Raw genomic sequence first — 19852 nt, 5'->3', positions numbered from 1 at the left:
GGGCTAATTTCTATCAGTCCCTCAATTTTTATTTTTAATAACTCTAGCAATTACAATTGCAATGAATAGTGACAAACTTATTTCGAGGGTTTTTGTTTTGTTTGTTTCTTAGTCATCACAACAGCCTTTATTTTGCTCAAATGATAAGTATTTCATTAGCTCAGTTATTAGAGTAGTTTTTATTTCTGATAATGATATACATTTGCCATGTATATCAAGATGCTTCCAGATTTTAGTTTCATGCTGTAGATATGTGATTACTCTTTATTTACTAGAACACTTAACTTTTAAATGACCAATTATGTGAGAAACATATATGCAAAAATATAATTTAGTGACAGTACTCATATTTTGTGTGTTGCCTGTTTGTGATAGAAGATAAAACCATCTTAAACTGAACCTGATTTATAGTAACAGCAAAGAGCTAAACAATTACTTGTATTTGAAATTAGAGCTTTGTAGAGCTTTAATAATGGTGGTAATAATTTATGTACCTTTTTCATCTGCAGTTGTGGAAGAACTGTGTGTACTTTTGGTTTGACCTACAAGCTTATCATCAGCTTTTCTACCAAGAAACCCTTCACCCTTTTAAAGTATGCAAGCAAGCTCAAGTAAGTAGTAAATAATGTTGGTTCAATGTGACATTCTCAGTACACAGAAATGAAAAGTTTCGTCCAGCCTCAAATAAGAGAAATATAGGAGTGAGGGCAAAAAGGCAGCAGTTAAATTGTTTCCATTGAATTACTTTATTTAAATATCAGCAGAATATTGTTTTATAGTCAGATTTGTGGACTCTCAGTTTTATCTATCAATATTTTATTTGGTTTGCCTTATGTTCTCTTTGCTGCTGATTACTTGTTCTTCCAGTAAAGAACATGTTATCTTTTTTTCTAAGGTATGCCTTTTTGCTTTGGTTGTGAGTGACTTAAAAGAGAACCCTGAGAGGGGGCTTGTAATGAATTATTGAAGTGATTGGGAGCAGAGGTGTTAACCGAAGCTACTCTGTGAGCTTCCTGCAGCAATCAGCTGTTGGAGACACTTAGGCTGTTGGCCTGTCTAGTGAGGGGGAAAGAATGTCGACTGACTCCTTGTGTCATCACGGCCCTGTGTCATCACCTGGGCCTCTGTGCTACACACCGTATAAGACAGATACTCAGAGTTGGAGAAAAGAGCATCATTAGACCTCTTCAAAGCAAAATAGAGGACGAAGAACAGGATTCTCTGCAGAGAGAGAGAAACAATAGCCACTTTTTGAGGCAAAAAGGAAAGGGAATAAAATTATGATCTAGGCTAACTTGTCTTTTCAGTTTTGATTCTTAGGCTCTCCTGATCCTTTATGGAGAGAGGTCATCAAGCCTAGAATACTGCTAATCTCTTCTATGTCTGTTTTCCACTTAAGTGATTCTTCTAATTCTGAAATAACCTCATTATAGAGGAACTTTCTCTGAACAATGCTGAGGCGATTAGCTTCATCATATTGTTTACCTTATTATAATCCTATTCAGAACATCAGAATAGGTATTTATTGTTACCGCCACCACCCTGACTTTGGCATTAATAACTATGTTTTATAAATCAGCTGACAGAGCTTTGTCCTTTTTTACACAAGAATAAGGGCTTCCGTTCCTACACGGCCCTGATCTGGCCCCATGACATCATGAAATGATCTCCCTAATTTGCCAGCACCATTTTCTGAGACCACACAGTTGGCTCTTCTGCTTGTTAACCCTTCACCTGTAACTCTCTACTTATCCTTCTTCCCCTAACCTATTGCCCCGACTGTTAAAGTGCCACCTGTTATTTTTATTATGTTTTCACCACTACAAAACTTGCTCTTCCAAAAATCTTCAGCTGCTCAAGTAAGGAGGTTTTTCTCTTGCTGTTGTAATCACAGTATTTCCATATACTTGTAGAAGTGGAAGTTCTATTTGAGTTTGGTAGATGTTAATTCTTTGTAATGGTATTCAACCAGCTATAAATGATTGTGAAACAAGATACACTCAAATTTTGGTTATTCTGAGATGGATTACTCTGTTTGGGGATTATCAAGGCCCGTAAACTTTCTGTCCTTCTCTTTTGAGGAGTCAAAACAGAGTGGGTGGAGGGGAGCGATGGAGACATTGGTTTTAGTTTAATTGGGAGAAATAAAAGGAGCAAATCATGTGATCTTTTTGACTTGCTTGCTTTTTGCATCTGTGGCTATTTTATTTTTCACTTAGTGGAGCAGCTGTCTAAATTGGTTCAGGTTTTAATTATCCAAGATTTCTGTGTCTCCAGATGTAAGAATTGCTTCTAATACCATAACCCTATATAGATTTGTTTCACACTATGAAACACCATTTGTTACTTTATATTCAAAAATAGAAATGCTGTATAACTTCCTTCAGGGGTACATTTACAATACAGATCTTTGGATTGATCATGCCAATGGCAAAATAGTTGGCACTGTGTTAAAGTTGCTGTGAATTTGGTTTTTATACATCTGACAAACTGTATAGTAAGAGACCAAGAGTTGATTATAAAAGACCTACATGCTTTTCTGTTTGCTGATCAGTGAATTACTTACCTTGAAATTTTATTATCTCAAGAAGTATTGGAGAAATATCTGCAGGCAAACTAGAGAGGAGGTCAGTGACAGTGATTTAGCATGACTAGCTATGGTCCAAGGGTTTGAACTACAGTCTTGGGCACATCCTGAAGGTTTCACTGCAGAACAGCTTCAAGATAGCATAGTTCAGTTAGAAACCAAATGAAATGGTCTTGGCAAGAGGGATGGGAATCACCACCTGGATGCAGAGATACAGTCTTTGATCCCAGCAACAACTTGCCAGGGGACCATCTGTCACTGCCAAGGTTTGGAGCCCAGATTGCTGCCATGCGTAGTCCTACAGCTTTCTGTAACATCACATACTTGCTTCAGTAGGGCTTCCCTCGGGGCTCTGCAGTAAAGAATCCACCTGCAACACAAGAGACTCGGGTTCAATCCCTGGGTCCAGAAGAGTCCCTAAAGAAGGAAATGGCAACCCATTCCAGTATTCTTGCCTGGGAAATCCTGTGGACAGAGCAGCCTGGCAGGCTACAATCCATGGGGTCGCAAATGAGTCAAACATGACTTACAAGTGACTAAACAACAACAGCTTGCTTCAGTGACAGAGCACTACACTGGAGTAAAGTGGATCTCAGTTCCACTGTCTTTTGTGACTTCTTCCATCTTTGTAGAACTCTATAAAAGAAACTGTGTCCTAACGAAAACTACACATTTAAAAATTACCACTCTCCATAGCATATACATTGAGATTTTAAAAAATTTAGTAAACTTGTATGGTGCAGAAGTGTTATAAATGTTTACACATATATACACACACACACAAACATGTTCAAAATAAAAAATCAGTGGGAAGGATGAAGAGAGAAAAAAACAGTAAAAATAAAAGCATAGGAGAAAAGTTATGTGGAGAATGTAGGAACTAATGAGTAAAGAGAGTAGATAAGAATGAAATGGAAGTAAGGAATAAGAGGATTGCTAGGTAAATCCACAGCACTTTTACCACACAGTACTGTTTAATATAAAGATATTCTTGCAGCAATGTGAGATTTTTGTCTTGAATTGAACATCAGGGTAAGACATTTTTTATTGAAGTATAGTTTATTTATGATATTTCAAGTATATAGCTAAGTGATCATAATATTATATATTAATTTGTCTTATACCCACCAAGTAGTCTTGACTATATTTTTGATTACAGCCAATGCTGTGTAGATTTATTCATGCACAGATACCTTGCTTACTCTTGGTTTTTGCATCACATTGCTTTGTTTGGGTTTGATTTCTGAACAATAGCTTTTAGTAGGTTTTTCGTTAGGATTTCCTAGTGGTAAAATCTCTCTCAGGTTTTGTTTGTCTGAAAATGTCTGTTCTCTCATTGATCGTTTAGTTGAATATAGAATTCTAGGCAGGCAGTTTTCTCTTAGCACTTTGCAGACATTATTCTGTAGTATGGTTTCTATTGCTACTATTGAAGAGTTTGCTGTTGCTCCTCTGAGGGAGGATTTTTTTTTATCATTGCTTTTATAATCTTCCCTTTGACCTTGGGGTTCTATATGTTACCTCAGTATATTTACTACGATTATCTTTCTTGGGTCTAAGTTGTTTCTAGAATCTGAGGAATCATGTCTTTCATCAATTCTGGAAAATTCTCAGCCGTTATTTCTTTCAGTCTTTCTACTTCGTTTTTTTGGATTCTCTGATCAATGAGTTCTCTGGATTCTTTGGTCAATTTTGGTGCTTTTCAGCCTGTCCTGTATCTCTCAATCTCTCAAGTCTTTCCATCTTACAGCATCAGTGTTATAGGTTATAAACTGAACTAGGTCAGTTTTCTTTGCTCTGTTGTCTGGTTCATGTATTCTTTCTTCAGCAGATTTCAGTTTGCTGTTTAACCCATCCACTGAGTTAAATCATTTAAGGAACTGCTTTTTTTTTGTTTTTATTATTAGACATTCTACTTGTGTTTTTAAACCTTCCTGTTGTTTTCTCTTTTTGTCTTCTTTTTCTTCATGTTTTTATTTCTCCTAAATCTCTAAGCATTTTAAACATGTTTCATAGTCTGTAGCTGTGTTATCTATTCCTGTGTAAGAGTATTAATATAACTTTGTGGCTTAAATAGCACACATTTATTACCTCACAGTTAATACAGGTAAGGGATCTGGACACAGCTTTTTGCTGGGTCCTCCACAAGGCTGTAAATCAGGATATTGACCAGCACTGGTTTCTCATCTGGGTCTCAGCTGGGGAAAGGTCTGCTTCAGTACTCACATGGTTGGTAGCAGCATTCAGTTCCTTGCAAGTCACCAGAATAAGAACTCAGTGTTTTGCTGGATGTTAGCTAGCAGCCACTTCAGCTCTGTGACATGTGCGGCTCTCCACATGGCAGATCACAGTGTGGCAGCTTGTTTCTCAAAAAACAGCAAGAGCGAGAGTTTCTTAGTAAAACTGGTATTAAGTAACATACCAGCATGTAATGTAATCATGTACTCATAAGCACATAAATCTCATCACTGTTGCTTTATTCTGTTGGTTAGAAGCAAGCCATATGTTATGCCCACACTTCGGGGGAGCGAGTTATGAGAGGGAGTGACACTAGGCGACTCTGTGTTTGTGGGAGCCACCCGAGAGTCTGGCTGCTATGGTATCCAGTAATTCCATGATTTGTAACTCTTGGGAGAACTGATTCTTCTATTTATTGTTTCTGCTGACATGGTGGATTCTTTCTTTGTGTGTTTTGTAATTTTAACTTATGAGCTCTTATAGTGAGATTTTTGTCTGTGGTGCTTCTGCTAGGCACATTTTCAATGCCAATTTGTCATCTTGGAGTTTCTTCATTTGACAAGTGTAATCTTGAAAACCAAACCCAAATGATGATAAACTCATGATAGTAAATTCTCAGGAGATGTTTTTTTTTTATATATACACAGTACAAGGCAAGATAAGCAAGCTTCTTTTTTGTTTCTTAGGCTTGGCAGTTGTATATAGGTACATTTTTCCCCACTCTCCATTTCACTTTGCGTGTACGCTTCAAGGACCGTAGTGTGTGTATGGGTGTCAGTGTCACATTTTCACTTTGTGAGGGTCCAAGGCTTTGCCTCCTGTACCCTGTGGCTCTTACCACCCACATCCTTAATTCACCCTGTAGTTGTCTCATCATCAGCTCATGTTTAGTGCCCTGGTTTTCAGTACACTCCTTAATTTTGACCCATGGTAATTTTCCTTACTACCCCAGCTATGCATTTAATAGGATATTAGTTATACTTTACCAATATTTCTAGGCAGTTTATAGAGAAAAAAATTTTCAAGTAATTTAACCTGGCCACATACCAAAAAAAGGGAGTTTCTGCAAGAGATGGCCATGTATTTTCTAATTTAATACGCATAGTAAAAATGTGAAGTGAAATATTAGTTGCTCAGTCGTGTCCAACTCTTTGTGACTCCGTAGACTGTAGCCAGCCAGGCTCCTCTGTCCATGGAGCTTTCCAGGTAAGAATACTGGAGTGGGTAGCCATTCACTTCTCCAGGGGCTCTTCCTAACCCAGGGAATGAACCTGGGTCTCCTACGTTGCAGTCAGATTCTTTACCATCTGAGCCATCAGGGAAGCCCTAGGATGTGAAGTATTTGTATCCTATTTTTATAGATGAAGAAGAATCTAGATCTCTGAAATACTAACCTTGCCAGTATTTCATAGCTGGGAAGAAAATTAAGCTCAAACTTGAGGTGCAAAACCTACTTCAGTGCTATACTTTGCATTCCCTGCTCTATGTATAAAAGCTTATGTCTATCTCAGAGGACTTGGTAAGGTCTGCATTAGATAATGTAGGTGGAAATATTTTGTAGTTTAATGCAGAGCACTCTGAAGTAAGTAGGTATTATTAGAGTCACTACTTAAAGTTCTGTCAATTACCTGGTTAATGGGGAAGGAAGACAGGAATTTGAAGAAATTGAAGCAAATAGGATGGAAGAACAGCAACTCCTAAACCAATAGCTATTCATTCAACTACTATAACTTATTCTGAGATTCAAAATATCACTTAAAACACACTTCATAGAACTACAACCTTTTAAACTATATTTTATAATATTGTTACTTAATTAACAGAGAACCTGCTATGTGCCAAGTAATGTTCTGTGAATACAGAGATGATTAGGACAAAGTTCTCAGCTTAAAGAGCTTACTCTCTAGTGGGGGGGATAGATAATTACAAATGGAGGTACTTCAGCCAGATTTAAAATAAAACTAGATAATGGCATCTTAAGGGAGGTGAAAGTCACTCAGCTATGTCCGACTCTTTGCGACCTCCCTGGAATGCAGCCTGCCAGGCTCCTCTGTCCATGGAATTCTCCAGGCAAGAATACTGGAGTGGTTAGCTATTTCCTTCTCCAGGGAATGTCATCTTAAGTGAAAATTAAATAAGTTCTTTCTTTACCAGCAGATAAATACTGGTTATCATTTAAAAAAAATAATCACTTCTTTTCAAATACTTGTAGAAGGGAAGGAGCTATTTCCTTTTTCTTTTTCATTTTTGAGTCAAAAACTTATCCTTTGGTCATATTCCTGCCCTGTGAAGCAATACAAAATAAATCTGTTTTTAGGGTGACAACTCTTCAAACAAAAAACTTATCCTGTCCAGTTTTATTTATATCAATAACTTTAGACAAAATCTCATATCTTTCCATCACCTTTAATCATAGCTAGATGAAATCTTGACGTTTGCAAGTTCCATTCCTGGCATCACCCCCCAGTAATTTGACAGCTTGGAAATATTCTGGCCTAATGCTTCTAGTAAGTGATGCTTGACTCGTGTGCTTCTGTATCCCTACAAAGCAATCAGCGGATTGGTCCCAGGGCAAATAAGTCCGTCTGAGTAACTACTTCTACGTGCCCAGGGTCTATAAGGGTTAGCTCTTACATTTAGAGAAAGGAAACCAAAAAACTAAGTTAATGTCATCAGACCCATACTGTCTGTTGATATTTTTAGGAAGCCTTAAGTTACAATATAATAATAATGCAGAATTCATTAATGTATTCATTTTACAATTATTTACTGCTATCCTTCTCATCCTCTCTGGCCCCCAATCATTTAACTTTTCCATTAGGTGACCTTAGGCACAGTGTGGGTCCAAATGATCCAAGTTGTGCCCTACCTCAGGATTCTACAGGAATGTCCATGTATTTGACCCCTTTGTTCCTGCTCCGTTTTCTATTATTGTAGAAACAAGAAATAAATGTAAACTGCGTAGCACTTAGAATAGCAATTACAGGCACATTTGCTCTAGCCTAGAAACATTGTCGATATTTTCACAAGCATTTTTCAAACAGCTCTATACACAAGGCTCTGATCCATGCTGGGAGCACTTTGGAAACAAAGCCCATTCAGGTGCTATCACCCAAATGCTGTCAGAGTTCAAGAATGTGCTCTTTTTTGCCTGTTTTTCCAGAGAGTCCTAGAAAGATTGAGAAAGAAGAGACGGTAGCTTTTTCTCTATAAAATTTGCATTATCCTGACAATGTTTTCCAGTGAAGCCTGAGCTAATTTTAGGTAACCAAAACCTTGGGTGTTACCACAAATTCCTTTGAAAAAAATGTTACGGCATAAGAGAAGCAGTGTTGAAGATTTTTTTTTTTTGATAATCAGCTTAGTTTTTCCTTTGCTTGCTGTCACCCATTACCTTAATTGTTTAGCTCCTCTCTTCGCCTGGCATTTGCAGGACTTAAAGACTTCAGGGTGGTCCTGACATTTTCATTGAAGTGCTATGAGCTAAGTGCTCCTTCTCGCGCCTGATGGTGTATTTTCAGGTGCACTGACAGAGATCATTATTTCTTCACACAGCAGCAGGATGAAGAATCAAGCTGTGTTTCTTGAAAGATGAATGGGCATGTGTGAGGGGGAAGGTTGGGGTGATGATTAAATGTGGAAAATCATGCACCTCTTTATAGCTCCGTGGTCAATTTCAGTGTCTTCATAATTAGGTTGTTTGTGAGTGTCAGGGCTGTTGTTATTCAGGCATTGTTACATTATTTGTTTTTGTTACCAGAGAGATGGTGTCTCAAGTAGCAGCTGGGCTTGGACTCTTTGAGCACTATGAATCACTGAGCATGGAGTCCACAGGGTTCTCGTCCTGTTTCCCATTTTGCGGCACTTGCTAGTGGACTCGAGGAGAACACGTGTGGCAGCCAGCTTTCTGACTTACAGTTATTCATTCGTTTCACCTGCTCCTGATGTTTATGCCAGCTATCTGTGTTCAGTCCTAAGAGTTTGAATATTATAGGATTATGGGCCAAAAAACATCCTCTTTCAGTCCTTTAGTTTCCAGAAAAATCAACACCTGAACTTCTCTAAACCATAATTATCAGTATACTTGACCTTTATTTAATGTTTACTATCTGTCAGATTCTATGGAAATCACTTTACATGGATAATTTTATTTAATTCTTGACAGTTATAAGAGGTAGACATTAGTGTTCGTCCATTTTATAGGCTTGTTAGAGAAGCTGAGTAATTTCCTAAGGCAATACTTTCCGTTTGGTGGTTAGTGAAGTTGGAATTAGAACCAAGGTTTGACTCCAGACTCTATACTAAGAAGTCTCTGTTTATTTATTGAACAAATCTATTGAAAGTGTGAAAGTGAAAGTGTTGGTCGGTCGGTCGTGTCCGACTCTTTGCGATCCCATGGACTGTAGCCCACCAGGCTCCTCTGTCCATGGAATTCTCCAGGCAAGAATACTGAAGTGGGTTGCCATTCCCTTCTCCAGGGATCAAACCTGGGTCTCCTGCATTGCAGGCAGATTCTTTACCACTAAGGGTTACCATGTTTAATTTTTCACTTTGATATCTTAAAATACTGTCAATATTGAATATCAAATTTCACCATTAACATTTTCTGCCAAAGAAAATGTTCCATGAAGTTCCATGAACTTCATAGAAGTTCCACGAAGACAGCCTGCTTTTTTTACCTTGTATATTTAGAACTGAAGCTGCATCTAAAAGGTGCTGTAGTATTTTTTGAAGGACTGAATGAAGTCATTGGCAGGCTTATATTCTTAGCAATATATTATTAGTATGAACCTAATTATAGATAGTAATTGATTATTTATAAATGACTACCAGCCAGGTTTTTTAATTTTTAAAAAAAAGTTGATAAAATAACTTAATGAGCCCCATGTACCATCACCCAGCTTCAACAGTGATCAAAATTCTGACTTTCCAGACATGCTATGTTTATAGTCTAAGATTGCTGTTAATAAGGAGCTTTTAACAAGCTTCACTGGAGCAACAGTGAAATCCCCCTGTCTCCTCCCTCCTCACTGAACTCAGAAACAAGGTTGCTTTCTGACACTTACACTGTTAAATCAGTGTGTACTAATTCAGAAGGGATATGAGCAGTTGTCTAGAGACAGAATGGCTTCATAGGCCTCAAGACTTGTAAAGAATGTACTTGTACATCTAAAGGAAAAGAGTCCCAGGTAAGAACAGGCTTTGGTCAGCAGCAGCATCCAGAAAGGGAGGTCTCACCAGACTCGTCCTTGACCTTGCACTTGAAGTGCTGTACTCAACCAGCTGCTCCTGTGAGCACAGTGTCAGCCTGATAGATCCGGAATGAAAGAAATTCACAGAAGCATAGTTACCTTAACTTATTCTGACTCGAAGCAACCTGCTACACTTGAGCTTGCTTTCCAAGGTGCTGTGCTGGTGAATGTCAATATCCCACCTGTTTGGTGGTTGACTTTCTCATTGTAAAGTAATTCCTCAATATGCTCGTTTTAGTGTCAGTTTCTTATACTTTGTTGGCATGGGTTAGCTTCTCTGTGAGGCAGGATTTTTAGGCCAGAAATGTTAATATATCATGCTTTTCTCATTGAAGTATTCTCTGTTCACTTTTCAAGGAATTATTTTTATTAAAGGCTAAATAATTCCATTAGTTTAAATATATATATATATATATATCTTTTGTCTGTTAAACTGTTTTTTTAATTGAATTAAAAAAATTATAGAAAATAAAATCCTTATTTGTTGCTTAGGTTTCCTAAATGCCTTAGTAATATTCTTTTTGTGATTTTATTCTGTCATATACTTAATCAGTTTTGCTTAAAATACCTTAAGCAATGGCCCAAATCAGTCTTAAGCCTAGTCTATTTTGTCCCTTGAGCTTGTGGTTTGCTTTTGGCTTTACTTAACATGTTGTTTTTCCTTTTGATTTTTCTTTCTGTCCAAAATGATTCAAGTTTGTTTTACACTTTTATCCTATTGGCATTTTCTTAGGTTCTCTTCTGCGTTGAATTCTACTGAGTAGAGTCAGAGTACTTGCCAGAAATTCTCTGTTTGATTGTCATCACATTATCATTTTTGTGCAACTCCATCTCGTGTTGATCTCTGCAGTAGTTTGCCTCTCAGTATCAGGATGTTGCAATCTCTAGATCTCATCTTTAAGATTCCTAATTGAAAAACTCCAACGTCCTTCACATAAAAATCCATTTGTGGAAAGCTCCATCTGTAATTTATTCCCTCTCGGCATAGCTCCTCAGTAATGTTTTTGAGTTTCTTGTGGGATATGAGAGGTCATTAAAAATCATCATTTTTTCCTCCTTTTACAGAAAGAAAAAAAAACCATTGGATTGCTTGAACTTGCTTGTTATTTTCTTTTTTCTGCCTCATATGAACTCAGATAATGATGTTCTATGCTGCTAGAGCTGTGAAGTTATGAAAACGGACTTTTCTTCTTGTTGAAGTAAATATTTTGTGATTTCTGAAAGTGTCCCATATCAAGGCATTTACATTCCTTTTATAAACCCCTCCAGGGACTCTTTGCCTTTAGCATTTTGGAGCACAGTTTCATTTCATTTTTTTTATATGAATTCCAAGGATGGAATTATTGAGCTCAGTTGAGAAGATCCCACGCTACTTGCTGTTTGCCTTCAAGTACAGTAATATGGTTTTTTGTTGTTATTACAATGTAGTGGACATCTGTTCTGTTGTGTTCAAGATTATCTGTGAAGTGATCTTGGTCTCTTTGGGGTCCAGACACTACATCAAGATCCATTAGTACCAGTTTTATTTCTCATTATGTTTTAATGGTTCTTCTTTGTAGCTGCTCCTTGTACTTTCTCATGAGGATACATTAACAAGCTCTTCCCAACTAACTCTTACCTATTCTGATTTACTAATCAGACTGAAGTTAAATTTAACATTTGAAGCTTAACTTTGCCATTTTCTAAATAAAGACTTTTCAGAATGTAAACAATTTCAAAGAAAAACTTACTCGTCCTGCTCTTGTAGTTTGACTTTTAACTATGAAAAAGAACTTTACTGTAGACTTATTTTTACAGATGGATGCCAGTTAAACATTATTGAAGTAAACTGTGGTATAAATTGGCACATTCTGGCCTGAATTAGTATATTCTGGTATGTAGCTTTGCCTCCAGCCAGCATTTGAATTAGTTGGTGTCAGTTGCTTTTTTCCAACTTTATTTCTCTTTCTTTAGTAATCCTGACAGGAAAAGAGAAGTATCTTTGCCTTATAATCAGTGGTATGATGATAAATGTTTAATAACCACCTCTCTGAGTGGCAGTGAAGCAGCCCTGATTTGTAGCATTTGCTGATCTCCGGGTGTAAATACTGTCCCTGTGGGTGATTTCAAGCTCCCACGTGCCATTATTGAGCCCAGAGTTGGGAGGATAGGCGCAGCAGCCCACCAGTGTGTAGTATTTTCACCAGACAGAGTAGAGGTAAAGAACCTCAAGAGCACGGACAGTCCTAAGACAGTGAAATCATGAGGAAGTAATGGGTTTTGAGTATTTGTTATCTTTGTTTTTAATGTAATTTATTGAATTGTAAGTTTTTACAATTTTTGATAGTGATTGAATTTAACAACCCCATTCAGCAAATACCTGAAAATTCATGAATTAGCTCTTGTGAGTTGGCCGCAGCATACAATGGAGGAAGAGATAATGACGGGGAAAAGGATCACTCTGATCCTCTCAACCTTATGTTTCTCTAATGTTATCCCTGGAGACCCTGACCCTTCACTGTCAAATAATTTCATCTTCCCGTTAGAGAATGCCTATGAACTTATCGCCTGTACCTACCAAAGAAAGAGTATTATCTTTGCTCTAGACTCTCCAGAGACTGCACAATTTCTTTAGTATAAACTGGGGGAAAGGAAAATCTTTGTATATTTCAGTAGCTAAAGTTGTTTTCATCTTTTGAGTATATCAAATAGTGCCATGGGTTTTATGGGCTATTTCTTCTTCCCAGGGGCTAGCGAGGTCTTTGATACCACCCTGTTAGTCCATCTGGCAGGACCCTAATGCTACCTCCCAGTGAGTCGAAGGAAATAGCAACAGCAGACAGCTTTACAGTTCCTCCACTCTCTTGGTGGGCATGTTGGACAATTACTATTAATAGAAGACAGTGAAAGATACATATCTTTGTGTAGCTTTACATGATTAGATTTCCTTCTTTTACCACTGCAGTGGAGTAATGGATCTAAGGAAAAAGGACTTGCTAATGACACTGAATGCTGAAGCCTGAATGTTTTCTCCTTATCTTTGGAATACTTTGATAGGTTATTTTGAAAATCTACTTTTTAGATGTCCCTGGTTTTATTAACCCGATGGTATGCTCTGCTCGTTGTCCTGTAGTCAGGTGTTAAGATCTCACAGCATATTGGTTTTTACACATCTTGTGCCTAGTGTACTGAGGGACTGATTTTACGTCATACAGTTCTGCAGTTGAAATTTTACATTTCTCTTTTTTCTTACTTCCAGCCCTGGCCTGGTGGTGACAGCAGAACATCATGCAATCAGTGTTACCAGGCAATCAGGGAAAGATACATATACATGATCATTAAAATAAATACATCAAGACAAATTATGTGAAACTGTTCCATTAACATAACTAACAGCTGAAATGTAACATAGCAAATCAACACATGTGCTACAACATTTGGTGTTAGTCTTGACTTTGCCTTTTAAGGCTACACAGAAATCGTTCTTATTTTCATTGGAACACAGATGAGTGTCAAGCTGCAGCTCATCAAATGGCCCCTACTTATGGAAAAGATGCTTTCCCAAAGACTGTGCTCACCTTTGGCACAGTGAGAGTACTTTGCTGGGTGCTTCTACAGCATGATAATTGGAATCTAACCCCAGAGCTGTCATCATTTAGTCTTTGGTACAAAGAGAAATCCAAATAGCACAGACAGTTTTGGAAGTTGTTTCTTTCTTTTTTTTTTTTTTTTGCTTTTTACACTGTAAAAAACAATAAACTCAATAAACCCCAAATTCTCCTTCCTCAAGTATGTTCATCTAGACTTTATGATGCAGTAAGAAAGCATCAATATGTTCCAGGGTCTATGAGAATCAATAAAATATTGGAATACCAAGCCTGGAATGCATTGTGATATATTTAAAAGGAGATTGGGGTCCACTGTCATCCAAGAATATGCTCATAACATGCTTGATTTTGAAAACTATTAAGTGGCAATTCTGAAATCTTGTACAGAAAATATCTTAGTATTGGAAAAAATATAAATTGCAATGGGAAATGTCATATTTAAATTTGAGTCATCTCCTATGTAGTGCAATACAGCTGTTGTGTTCAGGATATTAGCTCTAAGTAATGAAGCATCTGAGATTTCCTTGAAGAGGCAACCAGAAACATTTTTGTATTTTCCCCTATAATTCCAAGAAGCTAATGTGTATTCAAAGTAAATCTGTTTGTCATCTTACTCTCCTTTAGAAGAAAAACATTTGTCAAAATGTTTTCCGCCCTCCCCTTCATTTCTCCCAGTTTGTTGCACCATTCCACTCTCCAATTCCATTCTTCCTCCTCTCTCCAAGGTATCTATCCTCCATCTTTTTTTTTCATCATAGGCTTGAGAGTTTAGCTAAACAAGAAAATTAACTTCCAGAATTTTGAGATCCTAAGACATGTTTCGGGGGAGGCGTTGATTTTTTTTTTCCATATCCGATACAGATGCCAAGAGAGTGAGTCACAGACACAGGTGTAGAGCAGGGCCGGGCAAGCCGCCCGTGGTGCATTTCCTGATTACATAACCTTTGAGTGTCTCCAGGAGAGATGAGGTCTGGAGAGAGCCATGCTGAGTGCAGTGCCAGGCAGTCTGATCACAGACAGGCAGTGCTTGTATCCCTTCTCAAAAACTTCCCTGCTGGGTTGTTAAAGCATCAGAGGTTAGTGTTTAAATTGGAATCATGTCGGCCACAGCTGTGCCTTGAGTGAATCTCGGCTTTAATGTGAATCGGAGTAGCTGACTCTGATATGAAGGGAGCTTTTTCTCCTCCAACATTAGCTACATTGTTATTTCCTCAGTGGCTAGAAAGGACAAACTGGGTGGCCAATAAAAAAGCAAGTGATCCAGGATACTTAAACAGTGAGTTTCTAACCCATATGTGTATGTTAGTCACTCAGTTGTGCTGGACTCTTTGCGACCCCGTGGGCTCTAGCCCACCGGACTCCTCTGTCCATGGAATTCTCTAGGCAAGAATACTGGAGTGGGTTGCCATTTCCTTCTCCAGGGCATCTTCCTGATGTGGCAATCAAACCCAGGTCTCTTACATTGCAGGCAGTTTCCTTACCATCTGAGCCACCAGGGAAGCCTCTTCTAACCCATAATTAGACTATATTATTTATTAGGTATAATAAAGCATAATCTTTATATTCCATTTTAAAGTCGATGTACATCAACTTAAAAATGATTTCCACCATCTTTATAGAGATCTTAAAGGTGTTGTTGGCTTCCCTGGTGGCTCAGCAGTAAAGAATCTGCCTGCCAATGCAGGAGACATGGGTTCGATCCCTGGTTGAGGAAGATCCCCTGGAGAAGGAAATGGCTACCCACTCCAGTATTCTTGTCTGGAGAATTCCATGGACAGAAGAGCCTGGCGGGCTACAGTTCTTGGGGTCACAAAGAGTCGGACAGGACTTAGCGACTAAACAACAACAAAAGGTGTTAACTTTTTAATTTTGTTTCATATATGTGATTGTATCCCTTGTGTGTGTTATCAGTTGGTCAGCTATCCACTTAAAGATTATCTCTGGATTATTAGAAACACAGAAAGATATTCTCAGATTTTAATGGCAAAATTAAGTTGAATGTACTATAGACTTATTGTTTGGCCTTATTAAGGATTGACAGATAATTTTCTTCTCTTTACCCCATTAACCATCTTTGTCCCCACCCACCTTGGGAGGTGAGGAGGAGGGAGAGACCAGAGACCAAGCCTCAAAGGAAGCCAATAAACGTGCACAGTGTGGACTTCCAACCCCTTTCTAAGGCTTCCAGTTCTGTGATTTTATAGTAAAACTGGTGAAGAATCTGGGAGGCAAAGGGAGTGTATTACTCTTCAGGATTATGCTAGTTATCATAGCAGGGGTTGATACTTGACAAAAGTTATTTAGGTGATAATGAACAATGTTCTGATAAACTGGCTGCAAGAAAACAAAAAATAAAGTGGGAGGGCAAACAAATACCTAGGTTTAGGTATGATCAGAGAAGGGAAATGTTTTAAAATTCCTTTTAAGATTTTCACTTAGAGCATTTATTCTTAATAGGGAAATCTGTAAACCTTCAATCCAACTTTCACATAAAATATTCCAGTTTGGGGATTTTGGCTTTTGATATCAGCTATTCAATTCATATGATTGCGAATTAGACAGATGCATGTTTCATAGAAAGGAATATCCTCTCCTTTCTTTCCTTAATTTTTAGCTTTAAATAAGTGCTCAGCACTTTTGGGAATCTTGTTTCAGAGAAACTTTAATTTTATATAACTGGTGGCAGTTAAATATGGAGAGACCATATAATTTATCATCTAAACCAGGATTCTTTTGAAAATAAAAAGGAAACTAGTAATAATTATGCCAGGACAGTAGGCTTAAACTAGAATGAAGTCACATGGCAACCTAACTGTAGCTCCTCGAGGCACTGAGATATGCAGTTAAGTCATTTGTGGAGAAAACAGACTCATAGAAAGAGATCAGATTTGTGGTCACCAGAAGTGGGTGGTGTGGGGAGGGAAAACTGGATGAGGGTGGACAAAAGGCACAAACTTCCAGTTGTGAGATAAATAAATTCTAGGGATGTCATATACAACATGATGACTATAGTTAATGTTGCTATATAATGTATATGAAAATTAAGAGAGTAGATGTTAATAGTTCTCATCACAAGGAAAGAATTCTTTGTATTTTCTTTTTGTTTCCATCTGAGATGATGGATGTTAACTTACTGTAGTAATTATTTCATGATATATGTAACTCAAATCATTATGCCGTACAGCTTAAATTTTTACAGTGCTGTGTGTCAATTATATCCCAATAAAACTGAAACAAAATAGATGAAAGACAATAGAAAGTGTACATGGACGCCTGTGGCTTCATAGAGCATAGTACGAGTGTGAGGTCAGGAAGCAGGCAGTGACCTGAAAAGGGTCTGATTGAGCTTGACCAGAAGACAGCGTTTTATTGTTTTTGGTGGGATGTAACTGCTGCCCCTTATTTCCTCCTTATATTTTTATACTTGTCAGTTTCTCATTGTTTTATTGTAGAGAATTAAATTTATAGGACTGGCATTTGAGAAGGAGGAGAGGAAAGTGGGAAAAAGTCAAAGACTGTTCTGTGAATGATATGTTACTAATGAATACTCGAAACCCAGAGAGGCTTGGGAAAATAGATAATAAGTTATATTACTGAGTCATTGAGTTTGAGGGTCCATAGGCTATCCATGTAGTTATAACCAGTAGATAGCTCTTAGCAAAGGTTTTCAGTTCAGAAATGAAATCAGGTCTAAAGTTGTATATATTTGGGTTTCTTCCACGTAGAGTTGATTGTTAAGTCTATGAGAATGGATGAAGTCTTTCATTCATTCCTTCCTTCTAAATTTAGCATTATGGTAGCTTCTAGGGATACAGTAATAAGGGAGATCAAATATGTCTTCACAGAGTTGATGGTGCAGTGGGAGAAACAGGTCCCATACAGATACAGGTCCTGAGCGCACATAAGAATCATACCTAAGCCAGACTTCAGGAGTCAAGGAAGACTCAGTCCCTTAGGATAAACATTTAATAGAAGCTCAGCACAGGCGAAGAGAGGGTGAAGGTGGAGTACAGAGAAGTCACAGAGCGCCTAAGTCCTCTGAGAGAGTTCCTGGCATGTGTCAGAAACTGAGAGAATGTGAATTAAGAAGAAAATGTATTAAAAGTTGAACATAGGACTTTAAAGAAGGACTTCTTTTGTAGGGGGTGGGGGCGGAGATCTGGGTGAAGAGGAATCAGCCAAGGAGCCTAGGAATGGAAATCGGCAGAGAATCTGGGGAAAGTGCTGAAGGCAGAGGAGAGCCGACAGTGTGTCAGGAAGCTGTGTCAGGAATCAAGTAGAGTGAAGATTGAGGAGGGAAACTACTGAACTGGCAGTTATGTAGTTCTTGGTGAACTTGGGCATCAGTTTCATTGGCATGAGAACCAGATTGCAATAGATTGAGGAATGAGAGAAAAGGAAGGATGAAGGTTTGTAGGAAAGGGAAAGAGAAAAGGCAGTGATATTTGTGGACAAAATAGGGAAAATATTTTAGAAGAGGAGAGATGCTTTGCTTGAACACCTTTGAAGCATTTGAAAAAAGATGATCTCAATAGAAAGGTAGGTTAAGGGTGTAATTGGTGTTGCAATGTTCTGCGAAAGCAGAGTCAAGAGCACAAATGAATCATTTAGCCTTGGTAAGAAGTCCGTTGAAACATCAGAGGAAAGAGAAAGATTTCGAAGAAAGCTCTTGAGAGGAAAGTTGAGGACATTCATACCAGTGGTTTTCCCAGTTAAGTGGAAGATAAAGTCCACTGAACATGGAGAAGCATAAGGGTACAGTCGAGAGCTTTAAAGAGCATGGCAAAGTTGAGAAATAAAATTCTGCCAAGCTCTGCAGTCACAGCTGAGGTTTTGTTGTTGCTTTTGATTGTTTTTTAAAGTCTATTTATAATGGAACCAATTATCACAGATTTTATTGGGTTCTTGAGGATAGAATTGGAAAAATGAATAAATTATTAGGCTGACCCAGAATTGAGCCTTGACAAAGCAGAAGATTGAGGTGGGAGGAATTGAGGGTATTTTAAGAGTGTAGGTGGAATGATGGCCAGTCTTTAGTTCCAGCTACATAAGAAAGTAGTGGTGGTGCACAATTTATTTAGAGGGCAAGAAGAAGCTTCAGATTGTGCTAAAAGTAAAGCAAAGCTTGGTGAATAATGGTCAGAGAGGAAGCTGCGCTATTGTATAGTAAATGGTTAAGTGAAAAACAGCAGTGGCCACAGAACTGGAAAAAGTCAGTTTTCATTCCAATCCCAAAGAAGGACAGTGCCAAATGATGTTCAGACTACCATACAATTGAACTCATTTCACATGCTAGCAGTTCAGTTCAGTTCAGTCGCTCAGTCATGTCCAACTCTTTGCGACCCCTTGAATTGCAGCACGCCAGGCCTCTCTGTCCATCACCAACTCCCAGAGTCTACCCAAACCCATGTTCATCGAGTCGGTGATGCCATCCAACCATCTCATCCTCTGTCGTCCCCTTCTCCTCCCGCCCCCAATCCTACCCAGCCTTGTCTATCTCAATGAAACTAAGCCATGCTGTGTGGGGCCACCCAAGACGGATGGGTCATGGTGGAGAGGTCTGACAGGAAGTGGTCCACTGGAGAAGGGCATGGCAAACCACTTCAGTATTCTTGCCTTGAGAACCCCATGAACAGTACGAAAACATGCTAGCAAGGTTATACTAAAAATCCTTCAAGCTAGGCTTCAGCAGTATGTGAATGGAGAACCTCCAGATGTACAAGCTGGATTTTGAAGAAGCAAAGGAACCGGAGATCAAATTGCCAACATTCATTGGATCATGGAGAAAGCAAGGGAGTTCCAGAAAAACATCTACTTCTGTTTCATTGACTATGCTAAAGCCTTTGACTGGATCACAACAATCTGTGGAAAATTCTTAAAGAGATGGAAGTACCAGACCACCTTACCTGTCTCCTGAGAAACCTGTATGTGGATCAAGAAGCAGCAGTTAGAACCGGAAATGGAATAACTGACTGGGTTCAAATTGGGAAAGGAGTATAATAAGGCTATATATTGTCACTTTGGTTATTTAACTTACATGCAGAGTACGTCATGCAAAATGCTGGGCTGGATGACTCACAAGCTGGAATCAAGATTTGTTGTTGTTGTTTAGTTAAGTTGTGTCTGACTCATATCTGATTCTTCTGTAACCCCATGGACTGTAGCCTGCCAGGCTACTCTGTCCATGG

At 38.3% G+C, this 19852-nt stretch overlaps 1 protein-coding gene across 20 annotated transcripts in view; it reads left to right on the top strand.

Moving 5' to 3' along the window:
* Window positions 1–19852, top strand: part of RGS22 (regulator of G protein signaling 22) — a 129256-nt gene that overhangs the window by 63463 nt on the left and 45941 nt on the right. For all 20 annotated transcript variants that reach the window (XM_081503385.1, XM_081503381.1, XM_081503401.1 and 17 more), the window contains one exon: window positions 510–611. In XM_081503385.1, coding sequence (XP_081359511.1) covers window positions 510–611 — 102 coding nt within the window. The remainder of the gene's footprint in view (window positions 1–509; window positions 612–19852) is intronic.

This window comes from Giraffa tippelskirchi, chromosome 6, assembly GCF_054371585.1.
Source record: "Giraffa tippelskirchi isolate mGirTip1 chromosome 6, T2T-mGirTip1v1.2.pri, whole genome shotgun sequence".
Taxonomy (NCBI): Eukaryota; Metazoa; Chordata; class Mammalia; order Artiodactyla; family Giraffidae; genus Giraffa; species Giraffa tippelskirchi.
The sequence above is the reverse complement of the archived record's forward strand: the minus strand, read 5'-3'. Positions and strand labels throughout refer to the sequence as shown.